This window comes from Sturnira hondurensis, unplaced genomic scaffold (assembly GCF_014824575.4).
Source record: "Sturnira hondurensis isolate 20B ecotype Veracruz unplaced genomic scaffold, ASM1482457v3 Scaffold0024152, whole genome shotgun sequence".
NCBI classification, from domain to species: Eukaryota; Metazoa; Chordata; class Mammalia; order Chiroptera; family Phyllostomidae; genus Sturnira; species Sturnira hondurensis.
The window spans coordinates 4,426,848-4,450,906 of record NW_028096783.1 but is presented as its reverse complement, the minus strand read 5'-3'; the positions used below and the strand labels follow the sequence as shown (position 1 = coordinate 4,450,906).

At 45.7% G+C, this 24,059-nt stretch overlaps 1 protein-coding gene and 1 long non-coding RNA gene across 3 annotated transcripts in view; one reads left to right on the top strand and one right to left on the bottom strand.

Annotated features, from left to right (window-relative positions):
- Window positions 1–24,059, top strand: part of LOC118981499 (uncharacterized) — a 325,802-nt gene that overhangs the window by 42,387 nt on the left and 259,356 nt on the right. The gene's annotated exons all lie outside the window — the stretch shown is intronic.
- Window positions 1–24,059, bottom strand: part of SNX19 (sorting nexin 19) — a 39,328-nt gene that overhangs the window by 7,452 nt on the left and 7,817 nt on the right. Inside the window, exons 6-9 of one of the 2 annotated variants that reach the window (XM_037038287.1) lie at window positions 23,165–23,261; window positions 22,490–22,670; window positions 19,865–19,994; window positions 7,158–7,448 (exon numbers count right to left, since the gene is read on the bottom strand). In XM_037038287.1, the coding sequence (XP_036894182.1) occupies window positions 7,289–7,448; window positions 19,865–19,994; window positions 22,490–22,670; window positions 23,165–23,261 (568 nt within the window). In that variant the 3' untranslated portion in view covers window positions 7,158–7,288. Of the gene's footprint in view, window positions 1–7,157; window positions 7,449–19,864; window positions 19,995–22,489; window positions 22,671–23,164; window positions 23,262–24,059 lie in introns of those variants that run through there. The other variant, XM_037038286.1, reaches the window with a different exon arrangement.

The window sequence follows — 24,059 nt, the reverse complement described above, 5'->3', positions numbered from 1 at the left end:
TCTCAGCTCCCGGCTCCTCAGCCCGAGAGCTACCTACATGCAGGCTACCCAGGGGAGTCTGAGGAAGTTTGGCTCAGTTACCCTGACTGTGTATTGAGGTCCCCATCCTTTCCTGTTGGGGAAAGAATGAGGAGGAAATGAACTTCAAGGGCAAGAAACTCCTTTTTTTCTCTCTCAATGACTATTATAAAATCTAACGTGGCTCATGAAGTCTACATAATTTCTTCTTTGGTTTTTGCTTTTATGTTTCAATCGCAGACCCACATCTTTAAAACATGTGCTTCAAGGGTAGACCAAATACTGCCTAAACACCGTGACTTAAGAATCTGAGTTCCATACTTTCATATCTAGCCACAAGGAGTTTTTGTTTTCAACTAGTAATGTGTACGCTGTGGATATAAAATGAATTAAGATTCAGAGCATTCTTATTCAAGGAAGTTAAAGAAGTCATCTATTGAATCTTAGAGGTTATCCATTCCGATCTCATCAATTCAAGTAAAAACACTGAGCACCACGGAGCATCACAGCAAGAGGCTACTTCAGGGCTGCAAAAAAACGGAGAGGTCACCCGTGTCTCACCCTCTCAGAGAGTGGAAACCCCTGTGTAATGGCGTAGAGAGGGCTCCAGGTGGTGAATTTGGAAGGCTGGGTTTTGTTTGAGCTTCACCACCGGTTAGGAATGTGACTTTGGTGGAATTGCTTAATTCCTGAAAAGGATAATTTCAGTTCAGTAGAGATGCTTCTTCAACACTCGCAACCAACACCTGCCTCTTTGTAACCTCTAGCCATCGCTCCGACTTGAACCCCTGCAGTTAACAGGAGGCACTGAAGTTACAGGGTGCAATCTCTCATTAGACGGCACTTCGCAGTCTTGAGTCTATCTGTTACTGCTCCCTAACTCTTTTCCACCAGTTGCACATCCTTGATTCCGCCAACCTCCAAGCTGAGCACACAGAACACACTCGGTCAATGTCTGATGAGCGGAGGAGGGGATGGGCCAACCACTCATCATCCCGACTCCATCCTCTGCATGCGCTGCTTCGTCCTTCTCTCTTACATCTCAGTCCTCAGAACCAAACCTAAAACGTGCCCTGGCCAGCGAAGAACACGGAGGACTAGTGCCTTCCTTAGTCCAGACACCATACTTCTATTAACATAGTTGGAGACTGTTTTGGCTCTTTGGGCACACGCATCAAAGCACTGAGTTTGCACCCAACCAGAACCCTAAGTCTACACACGTACTTTACCAAAAAAACCGCATGCCCTCCGCGAAGCCTAGTCTCGCCTTCTGTACTTGTGCAACTTTAAACAAGTATCTAAATTGTGATTTATTAAGTTCTATCTCATTGGTTTTAGACTATCATTCTATCTCTTCTAAGTCATTTTAAATCTTAACTTTTGTCATCCAGTATTATTCATTATACCTCTAAGACTGAGTCACTCGAAAATGTACTGATGAAAGAATTTACCAGGATAACAGGAGCGATGCTCTGTCACTAGAAATTTCCCTCTAGGTTCACATCCATTTATTAGATATTTTTGGATTAAAGACACTCAACTAGCCACAAATCACTTGAAAATATTACAGAATAAGCCATGTACATCCATTTTGCCCATATATATATATATATATTTATATATATATACTATGAAAATATGGCAGAAACCTGTTGAAATTCATATACAATATAACTACCAATGCATTCCTTTTGTTTAACGGTCCAATAATCTTGCTAAAGAAATAAAAAAAACTAAGTTTATCAAGCAGGACATTCCCCCCCGAGAAAGGCACACTGGTCTCCACAGCTAGCCATTCCCCTTCCTAAGTGTTCACAGAATGTCTGTTTAATGAACTGCTTCAGAACTTCTCAGAGGTAAATGTCAGGTTCAACCACCTGCCCCCGTTTTCTCACAAGGCGTGACACGTGTCTGTCTCCAACACAAAACCCCGCATGGGGCGGGCTTTCCCAGTGATCTCAGAACTTCATGATGAATCTAAATCTTTCTCAGTTCTTTGGAATTTTATCCACCTGGACCAGGTACATGAGCTTTAAAACAGGTTAATCCTCTCTTGTTTTCATCCCTATTTTATTTTATTTTTTTTTTAATATATTTTATTGATTATACCATTACAGTTGTTCTATTCCCCCCTTCAATCCCTTCCACCCGCACCCTCCCTCCCCCACCATTCTGCCCCCTAGTTTATAACCGCGTGTCTCAAGTTCTTTGGATTCTATATTTCCCCCACTATTCTCACCCTCCCCACTACCTATTTTCTACCTACCATCTATGCTATTTTCTGTGCCTTCTCCCCCCTTCTCCCCCTCCCACTCCCCTGTTTCTAACCCTCCATGTGTTCTTCATTTCTATGGTTCCACTCCTGATCTAGCTGTCCTCTTGGTTTGCTTTTGTTTTAGGTGTGGTTGTTAATAGCTGTGAGTTTGCTGTCCTTTCACTGTTCATATTTTTCATCTTCTTTTTCTTAAATAAGTCCCTTTAGCATTTCATATAATAAGGGCTTGGTAATAATGAACTCCTTGAACTTGACCTTATCTGAGAAGCACTTTATCTGTCCTTCCATTCTAAATGAAAGTTTTGCTGGATAAAGCATTCTTGGCTGTAGGTCTTTGGATTTCATGACTTGGAATACTTCTTTCCAGCCCCTTCTTGCCTGGAAGGTCTCTTTTGAGAAATCCGCTGACAGTCTGATGGGTACTCCTTTGTAGGTGACTGTCCCCTTATCCCTTGATGCTTCTAGGATTCTCTCCTTCATTTTGGTCTTGGCTAATGTAATTATGATGTGCCTTGGTGTGTTCCTTCTTGGGTCCAACTTCTTTGGCACTCTCTGAGCTTCCTGGATTTCCTGGAAGTCTATTTCCTTTGCCAGACTGGGGAAGTTCTCCTTTATTATTTGTTCAAATATGTTTTCCACTCGTGGTTGTTTCTTTCCCCCTTCTGGTACCCCTATAATTCGGATGTTGGAACGTTTCAAGATGTCCTGGAGGTTCCTAAGCCTCTCCTCATTTTTTTGAATTCTCATTTCTTCATTCCTTTCTGGTGGGATGTTTTGTTCTTCCTTCTGGCCCACCCCCTTGATTTGCGTCCCAGTTTCCTTTCCATCACTATTGGTTTCCTGTGCATCTCCCTTCTTTTCATTTAGTTTAGCCATATATTCCACTAATTTGTGACTTTGTTTCACTAATTTGTGACTTTGTTCCTCTAATTTGTGACTATAATCTACCAGTTCTGTGAGCATCCTGATAAATAGTGTCCTGAATTGTGCTTCTGAGAGGCTGGCAATTTCTTGGTCGCTGAGAGTTATTGGCTCTTGGACTTTGAGTTCTTGTGCCATCTTTCGGGTTGTTCTTGCCTGTTCCATAGCAGGATCAGAGCCCTAAAATGTTCACTAGAACGGGGCAACTAAATCGCTGGTTTGTGTCGTTGTATGTGGGGGCGGAGTCAAAGAGCAACAATGGCTCTCACCGGTATTGCAGGGAAACTAAGTCGCTGGGTTGTGACGCTGTATGTGGGGGCGGGGCCAAAGAGGGACTCTGGCGTCCCGTCTGCCGCCTGCCGCCCCGGCCCTCACGGGTGCCGAAGGGCAACTAAGTCGCTGGGTTGTGACGCTGTATGTGGGGGCGGGGTCAAAGAGGGACTATGGCGTCCTGTCCGCCGCCTGCTGCCACGGCCCTCACCGGTGCCGCAGTTGCTGCCGTCACCTGGCCCACGCGTTTCGTCCCACTGCTCGCGAGTGCGCCACCGCCGTCAGCCCTCGCCCCCTGGGGCCTGCGTGGTCTGTCTCACTGTGCGCGAATATGCGCCCGCGGTCTGCCCCGCACCCCAGCTGGTTCTCGTCCGCCTGCGCGCCTGGGTCGGGGGCCCTGTCCTGCCCGACCCCGCTCACTGCTGGCTCCGCCCCTCTTACCGTCCCCGTTGAACGGTTAGATGTAGTCGGACTTCCGTATAATTCAATTTTCTGTCCTTTGGTTGTGTCTTTGTTTCTCCAATCCTTTGTTTTATTCAAACTTGGTTGTGGGAGAAGGCACAGTGTTTCCACCTATGCCTCCATCTTGGCGGAAGTCTCTTCATCCCTATTTTAGTCTTTGATTCTGGTTTAATCCTGTTCATTTGATTCTTCTTGTTAGACCATTTTCCTCGATGGAGAAAAAAGAAATTCAATATCCTAACAAACAGTAGACCAATTAATTGTTGGATAAATAAACAAAGCTCTCTCAATGCAACGAGTTAACACTATAGTATCTGTTCCAAAAAAATTATCTATACAGAGTGGGGCAAAAGTCGGTTTACAGTTGTTCATATGGAAAATAACATAACTAGTAAATAATCTAAGAATAAACTGTTTTGTGTGCTCACAACAGTAAACCTACTTCTGTCCTACTGTGTATCTTCTTTATTCTTGTTCTTAATGGTTTTTTTGCCCCTAACATTTATCCATAACTTCAGCTCCTTCTGAGTTTAAGCTTACTGGACACCATTTGTATTAGTTGATATTATTCACTTAGTATGTGTCCCTTCTATTTTTTATTTTTAAATCCTCACCTGAGGATGTGTTTTACTGACTTTAAGAGAGGGCAGGGAGTGGGGGAAGAGAGCAAGAGAGAGACGCATTGATAGGCTGTCTCCTGTGTGTGCTCCAACTGGGAATTGAACTTGCAACTGAGGTACGTGCCCTGACTGGGGATAGAACCTGCAACAACCCTTTGGTGTATGGGCCAATGCTCCAACCAACTGAGCCACCAGCCAGGTTTGTCTTATTTCTAAACATGTGTGGATCTACAATCTGATTTATTAACTACCCTGGTTTCACCTGATGCTGATTCGTGTCCCTCCTCATTAGAATCATGTGTTTAATTTGTTTATTCCATTTACTCAAAACATACTGGTTGAGCTTCATTTAAGTGCCAAAATAAGAAGATTGTAAGGTTTTGAGAGCAGGGATTTTATTTAATTAATTTTGGTACTTCCTCAACATTTCCCATAATAGCGTCATTCACACAATAAGCAGTCAAGTACTTACTGGAAGAATTAAATCTTACTCCACAACTCTCAGTGATAACTTCTGGGGCTCAAACTTGAAGTTCACTTGTTATTATGACACACAAGTCAGTGTCATAATTACTTATTTCTTACTCTGTTACGTTGTTCTGTGAGTTCTAGTACCTCTCATCCACCTCTGTTTTCCTTTCTCTCGTTGTTTTCTGTAATACCCAGTTTTAGCTTTATCTCCAGTTTTGCTCAGCTTCCCTCATCTCACTCGGCTGGCAGACCTCCCGCCCCACATATTCTCTCTAGCATCCCCGAGTCATGTTCCACCTGCAGTCTGCAGTCTGCCAAGTGAGTATCGTGTGCCAACGTGCAGAAAATTTATAAAAACCTTCCCTTTATACAGCTACACAGCTAACTGGTTATTGCACATTCTCCCCTTTCTTCCTAAGACAGAACTGACAGAAGAAATGATGATTATACCGCCTGGGCCTTGGGGTCCTTAAGTTTTCTGTCAGTAATCTCAAAATTATTAGATATAGTCCATGCTTCCTTTTGTATCACCATTTATTTTTACACACAAGTAGACAACCATCTATCGATTTAATAAGAGCAGACTTTCCATCACAATCAGATACACGGTTCAGAAAAGTGTTCTACCCTCTGTTGGTCAGGCTTCTTAATCCACAAGGTAGGATACCGGCCCTTCTTGGTTTCTCCTCTTCCCTGTCCCTAATCCCTGTGCCCCCAGCCACACCCATATTTTTTAAGCAATTACTAAATCTGGTTGATTGTACTTCCTTGGTTTCTCAAGAATTCACCACCTTGTTACCATGTCTGTAGCAATGATCTTAGTTTAGAGCCTCATCACCTTTCACTCCTATCAGTTCAACTCTTTCCTAATTTGTTTTCCTAGTCCTAACTTTGCCTTCTTCAATAAACCCGTCAGGGTACTATTTCAGTGCTTTTCTTGAGTTACAAATTTGATCACATCATCACCTGTTTAAGTTCGGAAAATGGCTCCCACCAAATGGGGAAGCGACACCGATTTGCTCACAGAGCTCTGTCTGAGTTGGTGCCTACTAACCCCTGCAGTGTGACCTCTGGCCACTCGTACTGCACATCCTCATCGTACCTGGCTTCTCTGGTAACACAAGTGTGCCACACTGTTTCACTGCTCTGCCTTCAGTGCTCTGCTCTTCACCGCCTTCTCTCAGCGTCCCTGCCCCTCTCCATCCTGACGCAGACGTCTCCTGTCTGTGAGCCTTCCCAGGGCCTCGCGTAACCGATACTCTGCCATGTACAATGTGCACTCACATTTTTGTCCCAGACTTTCAGGGAAAAAAATCTTCCATTTTAATTTTTTAATTCAATTTTCATTTATTTATATTTAGAGACCAATCCAATTATCGTATTCCAGGGTATTATTTTACATACAGATATTGTTGCTTTTTAGAGTTACAGTTTTAACACATAAGCATAAATAAAAGAATTAAAAACATTTACATATATGACACAGAATTAGTACTACCTGTGTATAATGTGAATCCTTTTTCTCCCTTCAAAAATCTGGGCAAAAAAGTGCGCATTATACATGGCAACATACAGTACTTGGTCCTTTCTCTGAATCACATATAGGGTTCTTTTTAAAGCCCTAACGTTATGCTATAAGTCCTTATTTATAAGACTGCAACTCCAGCTGGATATTGAACTTCGGAGGATGGGAATTTTTTATTTTTATTTTTTTTGTATTTTGACCGTTTAGTATCTGGCACAGAGTACATGGCATTAGTGCTACGTGAATCAACGGTGCACGTGGCGCGCACCCTGGCCTTACAGCAGCAGCGGCAGGGTGAGCTCTTCATTATTCATGCTCAGGGAGGATAAGGCAGGTTACGGAAATAGTGGGCAATCTAGGAGTTCTTTGTATCTGGCATTTTATAAGTACTTATGTAAACATTTAGCAGGTTTAGTTTCCTAATAATTTTTGTTTAGGCTAATATTAAAATTACACTGTGTGCCAAAACACCAGCTGTAGGGTGGATGCTGTAAGAAGCACACTGGGCAATATGTCAGCTGAGCTAGAATTAAGAAATCACCAAGAGCCCTGGCTGGGTATCTCAGTTGTTCAGAGTGTCGTCTTGATACACCAAGGTTGTGAGTTTGATCTCTGGTCAGGGCACATACAAGAAGCAACCAATGAATACGTTTAAGTAAAACAAACCAGCATTTACGTGTGTGTCTCTCTGTCAAAAAAGAATTCATCATGAATGGTCCATGCAATTCACACCCAGTTACGCATCCCCTGGAAAGGAAAGAAGGTGGGGTGGGCCGTCCATGCTTCCTGTCTAAAACGCTCTACAAATCCCAGAGGAGAGAGACAGCTGCCAGCAGCTGTGTCTTGGTCAGTTTCCAGGGCAAACAGGCCCACAGGATGGAACAGGCTGAAAGTCAAACAAAAGCCAAGGGGTTAAGGGGTTACGAGGGCCATGAGTCACACTTGTATTTTGAGAAGTGCCCCTGATGGATGGAACAGCATCAGACTGCTTCCAACCCATTACTTACAACTAGTAAGGGGAAAAGAAGACAGCAGAATGTTGGGGCATGCAATGACCAAAAGCGAAGGTCAGGCTACCTTTCCATCAGATACAAAATGAGAGGGGCACACTCGGGGGTCTGTTCACGGGACAAGTGAGACTGATACAAAAGGAGATCTGGAGGGAGCTGCTCCAGACTTGAGTAGTGTGTCACCTGGGATCCCCGTGAGGAAGTATCACGCAAACACAGCATACCTCTGAGGACCTTCAGTCGCCTTTTCTCAGTTCCACACCATGCTGCTATTGATGTACCGCAATCAAGCTCTGAAAACCAGTGCTGATGGACTTTACAAAAATCGACTAGGCAAAATCAAAGTCGTCCTTTCTGGACGACTGCCCAATATCCAACTGAGCCGAAGTCCTGAGCAGCAGGACTTCGTTCTCACAACCAACAACTCCCCCAGAGACTCCGGAACAGCCAGTGTCTCTGCTCCAAGTCCAAAAGGTTTCCTCTCCCCCAGTGAGCACAGAACAGGTTCCTACCTGTCTGGGGAAGAGACAAACTCAGTATCTGGAAGAGCGACAAAGAATTCACACTGGCAGGGTGCGGTGATGTGTGAAAATAACACTGAAAAGACACACAGAGGCTGGAGCCTGGCTTGACCACCTAAAAGCTAAATGAACTCTCTTAATGAAACAGGCTAATTCTTGCCTGGTGCTCATCACAGGTTATCCAGATGAAAGGACAACAACGCAGGTGGTTTCCAGAGTGCGTGTGCTCCTGTCGGAGAAACACTTCTCTGGTGCCTCTTTAAAAACCCTGCCAGATCCAGGGGACTAAAGGACCAGCAAGTTTTGCATTTCATGCCTCCCTTTCTCCTTTTGCATAAATCATTCTCCTAGTAGCCTCAGGGATGTTGACATTAGAACAGTATGCCCTTTTTCTAATGTGTTTAAAAAGACTGTGGAGGACTGACCTTGTGGAGTTATGAATAATTAGGAGACTGTTTCAAAATCCTTCCGTAAACTACATCTATTATGTTAACCAAAGACACTTGCACTGCAGGGGCTGCAGGGTCCAACGCAGACCTTTCCTTCTCTCCCTGGTCCCAAGCGAACGGCGAGGCTGGCTCATTCTCAGGCCCCTGGTAGGAACTATGAACCTTTCCTTTCTCAGTGCCCAGGGCATGGAGGCAGGTAAAGGAGGGAAAGGCCGATTAAAACGACTATGCACGAGAAGAATACTGAGTCTGGTGGGGAGAGGCAGGAAGAGGAAGTGAACTAAAGCTGAAGCACTGGGAAGAAAAGCAAGACACAGAGGAGAGCAAGAGGCAGAAATGCAGTGGTTGTCTTGACAACTAGACGTCCTGCTGGTTCCTGGTGACCTTACCTCACAGGCAGACTGATCCCCAGGCTCTGCTCTGGGCCAAAGGTACCACTGCAGGAAAGGAGGGTGGGGGAGCATCTGCTGCATTGGATTGGCTGGCCCCCAACCTCTAAAATTAGTGCTGATCACAGATTTAGAGTATGCTCAGCCATGATTTGAAATACAAGGATTAGAGATTGCATTTAAGAAAGCAGGCATGGTAGGGTTCCAAATTATGCTGTGAAAATGGCTGGAGGACGCTGAAAAGACTAGCCTGGAGGAGATGTCAAAGTTAAGAAAGCAAGAAAAACATTGCGAAGAGCACAGGGAAGGAAAAAAAGTGACTATGATGAATTGTGGTGGGGTAGCTCTACCAAAATATGTTTCCATTGGACGTGCTGAAGCTTAAAACCTTTCCAAACACAAGCCTATCTGTCCTAATACTAAAGATACAGAACTAGCAACCATGCCACAGTGACTGTGAGAGTAACACTTGTGACTAGAAAACAAGGGGATGAGAGGAGGAGGTGGTGAAGGAGGGGCTTGTCCTGGTGGAGGAAAAGGGGGCCACATTAAATCTGATGAGCTCAGGGAGGCCTGCATAGTGGGCCATACAAATCCAGAGAGCAGAGCAACCACACAGCGCCGTCCGAATGAAAAATTCCTACGTAAAAGTGGGCCATGGTGGGGAGTCATGTTCTAGGCCCGTGGCTTCCTTGATAAAGGTCAATCTTCACTTTGAAACTGCTCACAGTCTCTGTGCATCTCAGGTAACATACCTTTGACACAGCAGTTTCCTTCTCCAGGCCCCTTGGAGGCCCCATCACTGGCACCAGAGCAGGAAGGAGACTATATCATTACTTTGTGGCCCATGTATCATCTCTGTGTGATCCAAGACTTAAGAAAGTTAAGTGTTATTAACTGTCCTAAAGTGTGTGTCTCTCTGTTGTACTTTTTATCCAGTCCCACAGATCTCCCTGCTGGGCCTCTTCCAACCTCCCTAATCAATCTGCCACCCATGGAGTTCATGTCGCTCTCCTTACCTCTCCTCCTTTGAGTCTAATGTATAAAATAAGCTGCAAAACTGCCTTTCCCCGGAGCATTTTCTTAATCTGTTTAGATTTTGTGTCCAGCAGTTTGGCTCAGATAAACTCATGAGAGTTCTTTTTAAGCTGGATATTCTTTGACATCCTGAAGCTGCATTTACACAGTAATCATACTGTGTTAAAACAGATCACGTACTTATTGGGGGACAGCTAAATTCCCCTAATCAAGTTAACAGGAGAAAGCCAAGTGACCTCCGTCCATGGTAAGAAGCAACAGGCAATGCCCTTGATGATGTCACAGGTGGCTCAGATTCCCACTCTCCGTGCAATCTGGCACTGACAGCCTCTTCCTCAGGCAGATGCTTATCTAGGACTGCGGCATCCAAAAAGGCCTGGGTACAGGACCAACTAGTCTACAGAGGGTACTGACGAAATGTTTTTACTTCAGATGTCCAGCTGGTTTATCACTGTAGACTCACACCGAATCCTTGACGGACTGAAAGCAGTCACAGGGACGACTTCCGACAGTGTCTTCTGTTCAGAGAAGCAAGTGTGTGTTGAAGACTGATCGGATGGCAAGAAGGGTAAAGATGAAAAAACTGGCTTCTCTAATAGCCCGTGGGACCAGGGAGAGGACAGGTAAGTAGTCTTTGAGTCAAGGAGCAGGACACAAATAATTCTGATTACTATCACCCTGAAGACGAGGACCTGTAATTGCAAAGCGTGGCTACCTTCTATGTGAACAGTTATTATTTAACCTGCAGCACCTCCTGGTGTCCAGAGGTAGAATTTCTGTCTTAAGTCTCCCAAGCAGCAAAAGCCTGGTGGGTTTTCCATGTTATTTAACACAGAAGTTTCTATGTTTTGTGTGTAAGTTCACACATTCAGACAGGGGCTGGCTGAAAATATTCAAAATATATTTAGAGGTTACATTTAATTTAAAAGTACAAAAATGCTCCACCCCATCTTTAAAAACATTTCAGTGCCTGGAATATTCTTCATCCTAAAACAGACTAAATGATAGCTACCTTATAAGGTCTAACTTTCAACACGTACTTTCCTCTATAATACGCCCACCTACCCCTTATCCTGTGCTGCAAGGGACAACGTGTCACCTGACTTCATGTTGTTTGGTATTTCTCACTCTACAGGTTATTGCTTCTAAGAAGCTAAAAGGACCTTCCAGTAGGGTGAGCGCCATGCTAGGTCTGAAGAGCTGGCACCCAGCGAGCAAGTCCTCAGTAAATACACACAGACACTGAATCCTACACCTTTCTACGGTTATCTGTGAAGAGGCCACCGTGACACAAACTACATAAAGTTAGTGTCCTGGAAGGCAAAGGTGCAGGGTCGGGGGCACCTGGGTTAAGAAGTAGGTAGCCCCCTGGCTCTGAAGAAGCGCAGAGACTCTGCACTGGGTACAACTGGAGAACGTTGTAAGCACACAGATAAGGTGGGACAGAGTGCGGAAGGGGATGATGTGAAGGAAGTGAGCCTGGCGGAAGGATGCAGGAGAGACTGTCTGTCTCACAGGGTCTTCACTATCATCAGACCGCACAGCAAGCTCACTACAAAGACCGCTCCAAAGACCCATGACAATGTAATCATACTGTATTAATTATGTCTACAATGTAATCATCATCTATTCTCCACCAGATGTACTACTGCCACAGCAAGTAAGAGTCCCCAAGGAAATGAAATACGGAGCTTGTAAAGATGGATGAGGACTCACATTTACTGCGTGATACCCTGTGCCGGGCATACACCAAGAGACTTTCATTTATCATGTCTTATCTTCCAACCGACTTCATGAGAGTAACTCAAGGCAGAGATAGGTCGACTTGTTCTAAGCTACCAGAGGGTAGCCCTCAAAGCAGAGTTCGAACTCACACCTGTATGACTTCAAAGCCCGTATTTTATTTCCCCACCTGGAAGGAAAGGTTAAGAAGGCACAACAGCCAGAGAGGCTTCCAGAGAGGGCAAGCTTCAATGGGGACTCCCCGTGGGAGGCCGTGCCGGAAGAGGGCATGCGTTCTCTGGGAAAGGAGTGTGTTGAGAATGCGAGGTACACCGAAGGGCTCGAAGGAGAACCCTCTTTGCTCAGGCCCACGTGGCTCTGGAAGCTGGAGCTGCCCGGTTACAGAGCTGTGGGGAAGGGATGTGACAGATAGTTCACATTTGAGTTTCCTACCCCCCAGAACTGTTAGGAACCCCTGAGGCTGTCGTTAGTGATAAGCGAGGACTAATTCCATGGGAAGAGCATGTGCTGATCATTCATTTGACAGAAATGTATTAAGTGCCCTCCATGTGTAGAGCCAGGTGCTGATAACAGAATGGTAAGACTTGATCCCGGCCTTCAAGATGCGAACAGTCTGAAACGTCCTCAACAACTGTCTCGGGCTCCTGTTTGTAGTTAGAGATGGGCAAGAGACACCAATAGCTTGACTTGGAATAACGGGCCTGAGGTTTAAATGCCTTGTGATATTTTGTTTTTTTTTTCTTACCTGCTACCATGATGACTAATTCTATACCTCTCAGGTATGAGAAGTTAAGAACATGAACCGCACACAGAAGTGCAAAAACATACATGCACAGGCACATAGCCAGTGAGCTGGCACCAGCTGCTACAACCCTAAAGATGTCTTCAAATAAACACTGTCACACACGACAGGAAAGGCATGATGTCTTTATCCTGAAATGGGTGCAGAATGAGTGACACTTAAGAAATACAATAAGGAGGCCACTCCCGTAAACAGGGAAAGACTGCTGGGACCATGCGGGCAAGCCAAGGGCTTCCCTTTGTCAAGGGCTAGTGAAGAGGATGGGGCAGGCAGTGCTCCTTTTAATTAAAGAAGCACAATATAACCTGAGCAAACCATCCCTGCAAAAAATTACTCTCGGTACCTGTAAAAGCAGCCCAACTCAATAATTGGAAGGCCAGGAAATAATCTGATAGCAACATTTGAAGACTTAGTTTGAGATAATTTTGTATCTGGGGATTTTGCAAAAGTATGCAATTTTCTACAGAAGCTGTTCATAGGAGATCTGGTGTAACCACTGAAAGAAAAAAGTTTATGTTGCAAAGGAAAAAAGCTATAATCAGTGTTTCCTGGAAAACTATAAATCCTTAACTCGCATCTTTTTCTGAATGCCATTAGAGTGTAGAACAGAGCTACCCAAGGGCTTTAAGAATAAAATCAGAATATGCAGATGGACATGAATTCACATGCTGCCACCACATGTATGTGTCCTTAAGGCCAGTGCCAGGGACAGCAAGAGATCACATGGGAATAAGGCTCAGGGACTTTCAAGGGAAGCTGCTTCTAGCGGCCACTGCTTTGTGAGAGAGCTCGAACAGCTGGGAGGCAGCCTGCGGGAGCAGAAAGTGCGTGGGTTTGGAGGCCAGGATGACTTTAGTGGGATCCTGGGTGTGGCGCTTACTAGTTCTGTGATTCTGGGACAGTTACGTGACTTGAGTGTCACTCTCCTCACCTAAAAAACGGGGAAACACATGTCTCTCTCAGACACGCAGTGCACAAGAGTACATAACGAACACAGCTGCTTGGCTGGTGCCACGAGTATTTCATGAATGTCAGCTCCTGTCTTGCCGCAACTGCTTGTGTCCTTTGCGACACAGGAGAGCCAGTGTCAGGGAGACCTTCCGTCCATCTGCTACACAGACACGGCCACAAAGGAAAGGCCGCAGCATGGGCTATGCTCAGAGAACACCTAAGATTCTGCAGTTGCCTAAGAGAAGGGTGGAGGCAGAAGAGCTCATGACCATCTGCTCACAACGGTCCTTAGGGAAGATGAATGTCCCCCCTGGCAGCACGGCACTCTCCAAAGGTCCCCTGCTCTGCAACAACAAACCTTCTCCCAACATTTGTAGAGAGACCTCTTTTGTAAGGAAACGATCTCATGGCCTAGCATCAACTCCAGAGCTTGTCTCCTGGGTCTGCTGCTTGCTGAACTCTTGAGAGCTAACGTGGTCTTTCTTTTCTCCTTCCTCTCTATATACACCCTGACTTGATGTACTTTTCTGTTCTCCTTCGCCCACAGATCAGAGAATCTTCTCCTTTTTCCCCTACTTTTTGGCACATGATACCATTCCCACGTGCCTCAGACAGACACACACACACACATGCACACACGCAGTGTTCTCTCTCTCTCTACTAAGAAATCCTGACACAGATGCCAGGAATGTGTCTGCTGCCCTTTTGACACAGAGTCTGATGCCATCTTGGGGCCATGGGGAGGGCAGGGCCACGGGACGTGGCGTTCGAGTGAGTACTCTACTGCTAGGCTGGCTCCTATTTTTACCGTGGCATTGCTCTGGGCATCCAGCAGGGAACAGGTCCAGCTGTTTCTCATTCCTTTGCTCTACATCAGTACTCCACAATAATCTTGCTCCTTGCCTTAGCTGGACCTTCCAGCCCAAAACCTCCACCGTCAATGGAGCATAGTACGTCTCTCCTCCTTCCCTCCAAGCTAGGCTAATCTAGGTCTACGCACTTGTTCAGCTCCCTGAGCCTGACTCTGATGCGTGCAGAAACACTGTCAAGTTCCTTCTGCTTTTGGACGTGAGCAGTCTGCACAAGCTGAATCTACTCCTGGGCACAGACTGCCATCCCCACTCCTCTCCCCTCATTTGGTCTCTAATTCCAAATAAGGAGCGCTCCTTCTTACATAATTGGATGTTCCCGGCACAGAAGCTGACACTCGAGGTCAGGCGCGCATGTGTGCAAGACACCCCTTTGACTTAACAATGCCTTTTTTGGGCATCTACCCTCTCTCCAGCTCCCCTCCCCCACCTTCCCCACACTGTCAACAATCAAGGGAGATTTATGGAGGCTGTCTCAGGCCAGGACTCTTCCCAACTTGGCTTAGGAGGGGTCATGAGGTCGAATTTACTCTTTTTAATTTTTTTTCCTTTGCAGGGTAGGAGAGGGAGGGCAGGAGGGAGGGGCAGAGGGAGAGAGACAGAGAGAGAACAAGAAAGAAGGCTTAAGGTCTGACAGAAGTCCCTGGAGTCCAGGGAGTTCTGCATACAGGTCTTCCAAGGCAGCCAGGAGAGTAAAGGAAGCTGGAAGCAGGAAAAAGGAACTCATCTTCCTGATGGGGACAATGCTGGAGGCTAGAGTGAGGGAAGGAGGAGACACACCTGAGTCCAGATGGCTGTGCCACCCTGATAACCATGGTGTGTCCATAAGACAACTAGAGAAGTGGCCAGAGCTGCCTGTGGCCCTAGTACCAACGGCCCTTTTCTCTGAAGTACAGAACTCAAAGAAAAGAATCCAAGTCCTCGGCTCAGACACTTGTGGCTGCAGAGGGAAGAAACATGCCGCCTGCTGGGCAGTGGTCACAGGGGCAGTCTCAGGGAGGGCACCACGGAGCCCATGCACCTGTCCCGGGAGTAGTGCTGGCAGGCTGGCGTGGGGAGGGCTGCGGCTGTGAGGAGCTATCAAATTCCAGTTTATTTGCAAGCCAAAGCAAAGCCAAAGAATGGAGCACTGCACAAACCTCTTTTTAAAAATATAAGAAGGCAAGCTGTCAGGGACAGGGAACACAGGCTGGCTTTAGGGCAGGTCAGTACCCTTTGTGCTGCGAGTATGCATACATGGAAATGTAGTCTGGATTTTACAAACTGAATTTTGAATTTGTTTTCATCCCTTTACATCACAGGGCAAAGTCTGACCCTGAGAGACAGTCATTATAGCTGAAAATCAGACAAGCCTGGGTTTGGATTCTGCCCGAGGTGTACTTATGAGCTCTGTGATTTTGACTGAACCACTGTAATTCTTTCTAAGCCTCGGTTTCCTCATCTTTGAATTGGGGATCTTGATCTCTCTCACAGGGTATCTGAGTGGACTCAATCACACAATATGCTTGCAGTGTTAAGCACAGTGTCTGCACAAAGTAAACTCAAGAAATGTTTGCTGGATGGTAAATACCCTGAAGCTGATGGGATCATCAGTGTCGACGTGGGAACCCTGAAAGAAGCCCAACTTTCCCATGTGCACCATGTACATGGGATCTTGCTGGTCTAGAGCTGAAATTCTTCCTCCAGGTACCCATGACTTGTTGACTCCTACCTTCAGGAAGCTCCAAGAACACTGTGAACACGGCACAAGAAATTTGAGAAGAGGGCCAAGTACACTCTGAATAACTCAGAAGGACAGGCACCACAGGGGTAGCCTGAAGACATTAATGGAACAAACCTGGGGACACTGACTAAAGGAAACAGACACAGAAAAGACTTTTTCACCTTCTTTCCTTTTTCTGAAGAGCAAATATTAAGACATAACATTTACCGGACACGTTCCATGTGCCCAGACGCACAGATACCATTATCACTCCTGTTTTTCAGGGAGATTACATACAGTGGAGCAGCGGCAGTGGACGAGGAAGTGGGCTTTGAATACCCGGGGCTCGACTTCTGGCTCCACCGCACGTACACAAGGCCTCAGTTCTCATCCCCACTAACCTGTAAACTACATTAAGAGTAGGGACTGTGTCTGTCTTGTTCACTACTGACAGGCCCTTACTGTTTTTTTCAATCAATAAGAAATAAGACCAAAACAATTCCCCAGTTGGATAGTTATAAGCATTGTCAGGGCAAGTGGGATGAATGCTACAAAGCAGCCTGAACAAAGCTCTGTGAGTCAGATGAAGCAGCAGCTTAACTGGAGTGCCCATGCACAACACACTCACTCCTCCAACACACTCACTCCTTCAGACAACAGTAGGAGCTGTCTCTTCCCCATCTCTAGAGAGTTCATAACCATCGCCTACTGGGGTGACGCAACCTGGCCTGGGATCCCCACAGCCTGCAAGTACCGTGTGAGAGGTTTCCCATTTTAGATCTCCATGAACCCATGCCGCACGAAGTACCGTTTCTGCAGTGATCTGCCGGCAAATCCCAAATATACATTTTTCTCTACTTTATTCAGTACTGACCCAAGCTCTTTAACACGCTGAGTTATTTAAACTTCAGGTAAACTTCTTCCTACCTTTTCTACATAGGCATCTTAATATTTTTGAATTTCTCCTGACTCATCTACATTTTTCTGTTCCTACTAAATAATTTTTTGTGTTCTGAAACCAATTTCTCATGTAAATTACTTCAAAGGGAAGAAGCGATCAATGATGACATACTAGCTAGTTTTAGAATCTTCCCATTTGTTGAAAGCATTAGGAAGATCGGCAAAGGGAAGCCTAATAGAGGGAGAAGAGAAATGAAGGCTTAATTAGTAACATTCACAAGTGACAGAATAAAACATAAGGAACCTCCACGTTTTTTTTTTAAGATTTTATTTATTTATCTTTAGAGAGGAAGGGAAGGAGAGAAATATCAATGTATGGTTGCCTCTCATGAGTCCCCTGCTGGGAACTGGCCCGCAACCCAGGCATGTGCCCTGACTGGGAATCGAACCGCGAACGTGTGGTTCGCAGGACCGTGCTCAATCCACTGAGCTATACCAGCCAGGGGAAGAACCTCCACGTTTAAGTACAGTGGTATTGAGAAGAGAAATGTTTATCTTTTTATCTAGTAATGAACAAATTCTATGGCCCAGGCACTGTGCAAGTTGCTGGGAGTGTGATAACGCCAGCTCTGGCTCTTAAAGACCTGGCAGTCCAGGGAGAGCTTTCCCAGCCTCCGCACTAGTGTATTTTGTGCAGAGTAACTCGCTGTTATGTGGGTGGGGAAGGTGCTGCCCTGTGCAGTACAGAGGTTTAGCTGCATGCCTGGACTGCACCCACTTGATGGAACAACTAACCCAAAACTCCTCTGACATTGGCAAATACCCCAAGGAGAAAAACGCCTCCTAGCTGAGAGCCACTAGTTAAGGAGAAGCAGATCATTTCTGTAACACACTGTGACAAGTATCGTCATCAAACCTGTGCAGAGAGAAAAGACTCCTGAGTGCTGGCAGAAAGCAGGAGATGTCATAGAAAGTTTCATAGAATAAATGACACAATACTCAATTTTGGCAAAATAGTTAGCAGTAGACCAAGCAGAAAAGGACAGAGACAGCATGGGACACAGAAGGAGGTAGAAGAATGAGAAGATACTGCTCAGGCGGAAACAAGAGGAGGAGCAGGGGTCTCGAAGAAGAGACACTGCAGAATGCTCAGGCAATAATGGGCGGTTTACGTGGGGGAGAACTAGAAATGCAGCCAGGACCAGACTGTGCCAAGAAAAGAGGTGGAATGAATGAATGAATGAATGAATGTACATGTGTTTTAAACACAGTGGAGCCCTTTTTCAAACAAAACCTTACCTAGATCCCCAGTCTACTAAATTGGTCAGAAAGAAACTACTCTGGCTTTGGCCAAGTGGCTCAGTTGGTTGAAGCGTCATCTTGTGCACCAAAAGATTGCTGGTTCAATTCCTACTGAAGGCACGTAGCTAGGTTGTGGGTTTGGTCCCTGGTTGGGGCATGTATGGGAGGCACCCAATCGATGTTTCTCTCCCTCGATCTTTCTAAAATCAATAAACATATCCTCAAGTGAGGATAAACAAAAATGGAACTGATTTCATTGGATCATGGTCCACTTAGTTCCCACCTTGGCTTCCAAGGTGGCTTCTGAAGAACCTCTGTGGAATCCTGGAACTCTAGGGGACACTGGAAAATCACTTCTGGAGGCAACAGAGTGCCACTGAAGGACATTCAGTGCAGAGCACATGTTCGCCTTGCTTTTTAGAAAATGCACTCTAGTGAGACAGCAGAGTGTGTGGAAAGGATGGGGGTCGGGGAGGGGGAGCCTAAGGGCACAGAGACCAGTCTGCATTTTCTACGTGGGTTTCCCATACAGCCAGTCACCAGGCTATAATGGGTAGGAAAGAGGCCACTGGTGTGGAAGTGGTGTGCATCCAGCTTCAAATTCCAGATGGGGCATTAACTACGGGCAGGTTAGTTGGCATTGCCAAGCCCTGGTCTCTTATTTGGTTTTCTAAGATGGGGCTACCTATCTCACTTGGTTGTTGCAAGAAAATATATGCAGATAGAAGTCGGATGCTGGTGTATGAGAAGCACTCGGCAAATGGAAATGTGCGCCCTTCCTTGACTTGGCCTCTCTATGATGAAAGCTTACTAACCCTTCCTGATCCTGTGTAACTGTGAGTGTGAGAGGGGAGGTTCAATGGTTGGTGATGGATTTTCTACATGGTCTAGAAGAGATACCCAATTCTATTAAAATTTGTTTTTATGTTTGGAGTGCCTGTTCGCACGAGCCACATGCTAACAGAAGAGGTCAGGATTGGCTTCTCCCTTCGCCAGGATGAGTTCTGAGAGTGAACTCCAAACCAGATACACTCACGCACTGTGTGTGTGTGTGGTTCAGAGACAGCACTTTTCAGTTTAGCAAAGCTCGGCAGTTATGCGGTTAGAAGTCAGCAGCTAAATACTCCACCTGTGCACAAACCTTTCAGGAGATTCAGGTGGTATCAGGATTAGAAAGTCTGAATTACAAAATTCTGTTTCTTTACTTGTGAGTATTTACATTACTTTCGGAGAAAATAATCTGTGAGAACACCGATCCATTTTTCTCCTCATCTTTCTTATTTCTATTGTCACTGACTATACATTGTCATCTACGAGAAACACGCACCAAAAGGAGGTGGGAGGTAGAGGCCTTGGGGATGGAGCTGGGTGGGACTTGACCCCGGAGCAGGAAGAGTTCAGCATTTTAAAACCCCAGGTAGGGTCCATACTCAGGGGGTGAGGGCCGGGATCTTACGGAAGGCTCTGTGGGCGGTCTTCATTTCTGCAGCTCTGTAACAGAGACTCTGTCTTGCTTTATGACCACAGTTTCCTGGCCTCTACCCTTCCCCTTCCTAGTGGAGAACTCAGTACCACAGCTACCCTGTCCAACTCAAGCCCCGAATGTGAAGAACTCACGGGTCTTACCTCTGAATTAGGGTCCCAAAGGTGAGATGAAGAACTTTCTGCATGTTTTCCGTACACAACCATCTCCATTGTTCCGTCAGCAGCAAGAGCAGCAGATCCAGGGCTGTGTCGGCCAACCCTGTCTCCGTCCCTGCAGGACAAAAAGGCATCAGAAGACGACTCCCACTTGAGGAACATATGTCAAGGCCCTGGGTCTTCTCTACCTTTATGTTGCCTTGTATTTTTATAATCCAGCATTTTTAAAATCATGTCAAGAGATGTCCATTTCACATCTGAAAAGTTCAGTGGCAGGTTCTGCATTTCTTTACAACCCTGAGTCACTTAGTAAAAATTTTTAATTTTTAAAAAAGACCTTGTATACAATTATTCTGCCTGCCTAGCTTGTTCCTTTGTATGCCCCCCAGAGCTGGATATTTTTGGCCCCAGGTAAGTGAAGTCACAACTGGTGACTACAGGGAACCGGCAAGGCCTGGCCTCTTCTGAACTTCGATTCCACTTGCCTCCACAAAGATCACAAAGAGAGTGTGGGCAGCAGGCCTGGGGAAGATTGGGGTTTATTTTCCGGTTTAAAAAGTGCCTTGAAAGCATCTCCATTACACAGAGCTGTTGGGCTGGGATCCAGGAAGCTTCAGTTTGGTTTTGAGACAATATTTGGTTTTAGGAAAAGCACTACACCTTTGGGAAAATGCCAGGACAGTTACTCTTTTCTTTCCTATTTCAAAGCCTGGCAAAAAATGGGCTCACATCCATGCTCAACTGAAGTCTCCTGAAAAGACATGTTTATGGCTGGAAGCATCCGTTCTCTAACCCGGTTGAGGCGACTGTGTCACCTCCGACTTGGTTCCTGGGAGACCTTCTCAGGGATACATCATGTTCCTGAATGACTCTTAGCTACCTGGTGTTACTGCTGAGATCACTATGATAATTAATCATCCACAATAATTCTGTTAGTCTAGCACCAACGGGTATTCTCTTAGCTGCTCTTACCCATGTTCTCCTCTCTTACCGACTCTTTTTAGAACATAAATGACTTCAGACTTGGATGGACTACTAGAAATAAAACCTACTGTCTTCTGAATTCCATCCAATGCATACTTCCTTTCTTCTGTACTGTATTTTATGGGTGCATGGGAGCTGACGTGTTCGCTTTCCAGTCATTTGCTCAAAGATGTGATATTTGAGTTTCTTGGGAAATAGCATCCTTCTGAACCTTAGTCACCCTCCTGAATTCTATTATTTTCTCAGGTTTAGTGTTTGCATAGAGGTGCCACCATGTGGCAACAACATTCATAACAGTAAAAAATAATAAAGCAAACAAAGCACCAGGTGCTCTCGAAAAAAATGGCAAATTTTCTATCAACAAGCATTTTGAATCTCTTTGAGCTAGAAGAAGGGCTCAGGCATAAACTATTCCTTTAGAGACAGGATATTCAAAATTTACAGGTTTGATTTGAGCTAGATTTTTTTACCCAGACCCTCTTACTTCTAATTTCTTGCCGTTTTCTGATAATTTGGTGTCAGAATACTTCCTTTAAAGGAATGTGACAAGTGAGGTGTGTGTGAAGAGGCGGGGTTGTAGCTCCATTTTCACACAGTTCAGCTGAGGTTCACAGGGCATGGGTCAGGTGACTGTTTGTGCAATCACTTTTTCATTCTCCTTCTGAACCCAAGATTTTATGATCTATTTTCAGAGGGAGCCTTTATCTTGGCGGAATTTTTTTCTTCTTATAGATTCTAGTTCAGCAGACATACCAATACCCAGGGCTCCCAATGCTTCCCTTTTATTCCTCTGGGAAGCAAACCTCCCTACCTCAAATGCTTCCAGGGAGAGGGTAGTGTCCTCACCTCCTCTCCCTCCCGGCCCTTCCTTGGGGAAGTAGGTGGTGTCACTTGCCATGGCAGGAAATAAAGCAAAAGGAACAGATCTAGGGAACAAGATGAATTCCATTCTGCGCATGCTGTATTTCAGCTGCCCTATGGTGCATCTCAGTGCAGCCTTCCGTTAGGCAACTAGAAATACAACATCTGATATTAGGCATCATAGCACGTGTGTTAGAGTTAAAGCCCATGCTACAAATGAGAGCAACCAGGTGAAGTGTGCAGAGTAATAACAGAGAGGCAAAAAGAAAGCTCTGGAAGGCTAATAAGGGAGCCAACAAAAGGGACTGATGAGGGACCAAGCAGGGAAGTGGTACTGCGTGCCCTAGGGGAATAGCTGAAGGGAGCAGTTCAAACACAGTCCAAGCACACCAAAGGGCACTTCAATGAGGTAACCATATTGTAAGCATGGACCTTGTTTTGTTGTATTGGAACTCCCTGACTTTGTGCTCTATTCTCCTGCTCAACTCAGCTCAACTGAGCTGGATTCTTCTCTGCATCCCAGCATTCAGCACAGTACCTCAAGCTCTGGCATTTCACTGTGGCCTACTTAGCAGAACCAAAGATAAACTACTGTGCTGAGAGAAATGATGTGTTGCCTCTCGGACGCCCCCAACCGGGGACCTGGCCCACAACTCAGGCACATGCCATGACAGGACATCGAACAGTAGCCTTTTGGTTTGCGGGAGGAAGGACAACCCCCTCAGTCACACCAGTTAGGGAGGAAGTGGAGATCTCGTCACTCACTTGAATCATCGTTGCTGAGGTCTTGGGCTGGCGCGGCTTCATCTGACAAGTAGTCATCCACATGTCCTCTGGGGACATGTTCAGGATCTTTTTCTGGGGCTTCTCCTGGCTGCATTTCTAGTAATTTTGTCTGTTTTTCAATAAAGGATTCCATTGCAGAAATGGACAGGGTCTCTGACTCCTGAAGAAAGAGCCAGCAAAATGCCCATAAAGAATGTAGAAAGCAGAGAAGCAACCAAAGCACTCTAGGCTGTCCTTGACCCTTCCCTGCAAACGTATCAGGAACACAGAACCCAATGGATTCCGTGAGCACTTCAGGGAAGTGTTTATTTTTTACCAAGACTGCAAGTAAACAAAGGCCTGTGTATTCTTACTTGCTGCAGACACTTTGGGGCTATCTGTTCTCCTTCAGGAACTGGTTTTCTTTCTCGTTCTGCCACACATTATCCCACACCCATGACCCTTGAGGAGCCAGCCACACTACCAACTTATAACTAGTAGTGATTCCAAACCATTCGGAGAACATGGTTTTATAACAAAACTTAGAGATGCAGACATTGGTAAGCTGTTTGGAAAGGCACCTAAGTCCTTTTGGACTTTGGAGAACTCCCAAGTGCCTGTATCTGCAGGACCAACTTTCCAGCTATTAACTCCAGTTCTCAAGGAACTTCTCACCACATTGCTCTCCTGGAGACAGTAGAGAATCTTCTCGTGTGGTTCAGTCATATTCAGTGCTGGAGCAATTTTACTGGATGGAAACCTCAGCCTGGACCTAGTAGAGAAACAAAGAGCAAAAACAGAATGTAATTCATGCTCTTGATTCCTACAGAAGGGGCCGACAAGTATTAATACCTCAAAACAAATGTACCTATACTTATTCTGGGCACTTACAGTGGTCCGAGTTGCCAGAACGGACCTGGCCCTCAAGTCTCCCAAACGATCTATATTCTGGAAGTTTTAATACCAGTGTAGCTCTTGCACTAAGCTTTGTCTACAGTGCACCTGGGAAAGTGCTTTTGCTAATGTAAAAATGTCAGTTATATTCCCAGAGGCTAGAAGAGCGGCTAGCACATACCGCACATTAAATATTTGCTGAAGATTAGACGAGTGGCACAGGTGTTTGTTGCTGTCGTCAGTACCTTTTTGCACACCCACTTTCTCCCCGTGTTCCAAATAAAACCAGGGAAGGGACTTCAACACTAACCTCACTGTTTTCAGGACTAGGATTCTCAGAAGCACAGGCCTATGGTCACCCTTCAAAGTATGGGCCCAGTAAAAAAAGGCTAAGAATCGTGTCACTGCTGGCCCATGAAGCCTGAACAGAGACAGAGACAGCCAGACAAACAGACACACACAAGTGTTCTCCACTCCCCACATTCTTTCTCTCCATAGTCGCCCAGACGTAGGCATAAAATTTCCAGTAAGGGTAAGCACGGTGATGCCTTTCCCTTCCACGTGGGGCTCTAGCAGGGGACATCTGGGATCCAGGGTAGGAATGGCAGTGAGGCCCAGTTACGAAGCGGGCCACGCAGGTGTCCCTTCTCACCCTGCCCCGTTTCCAGCTGGTACA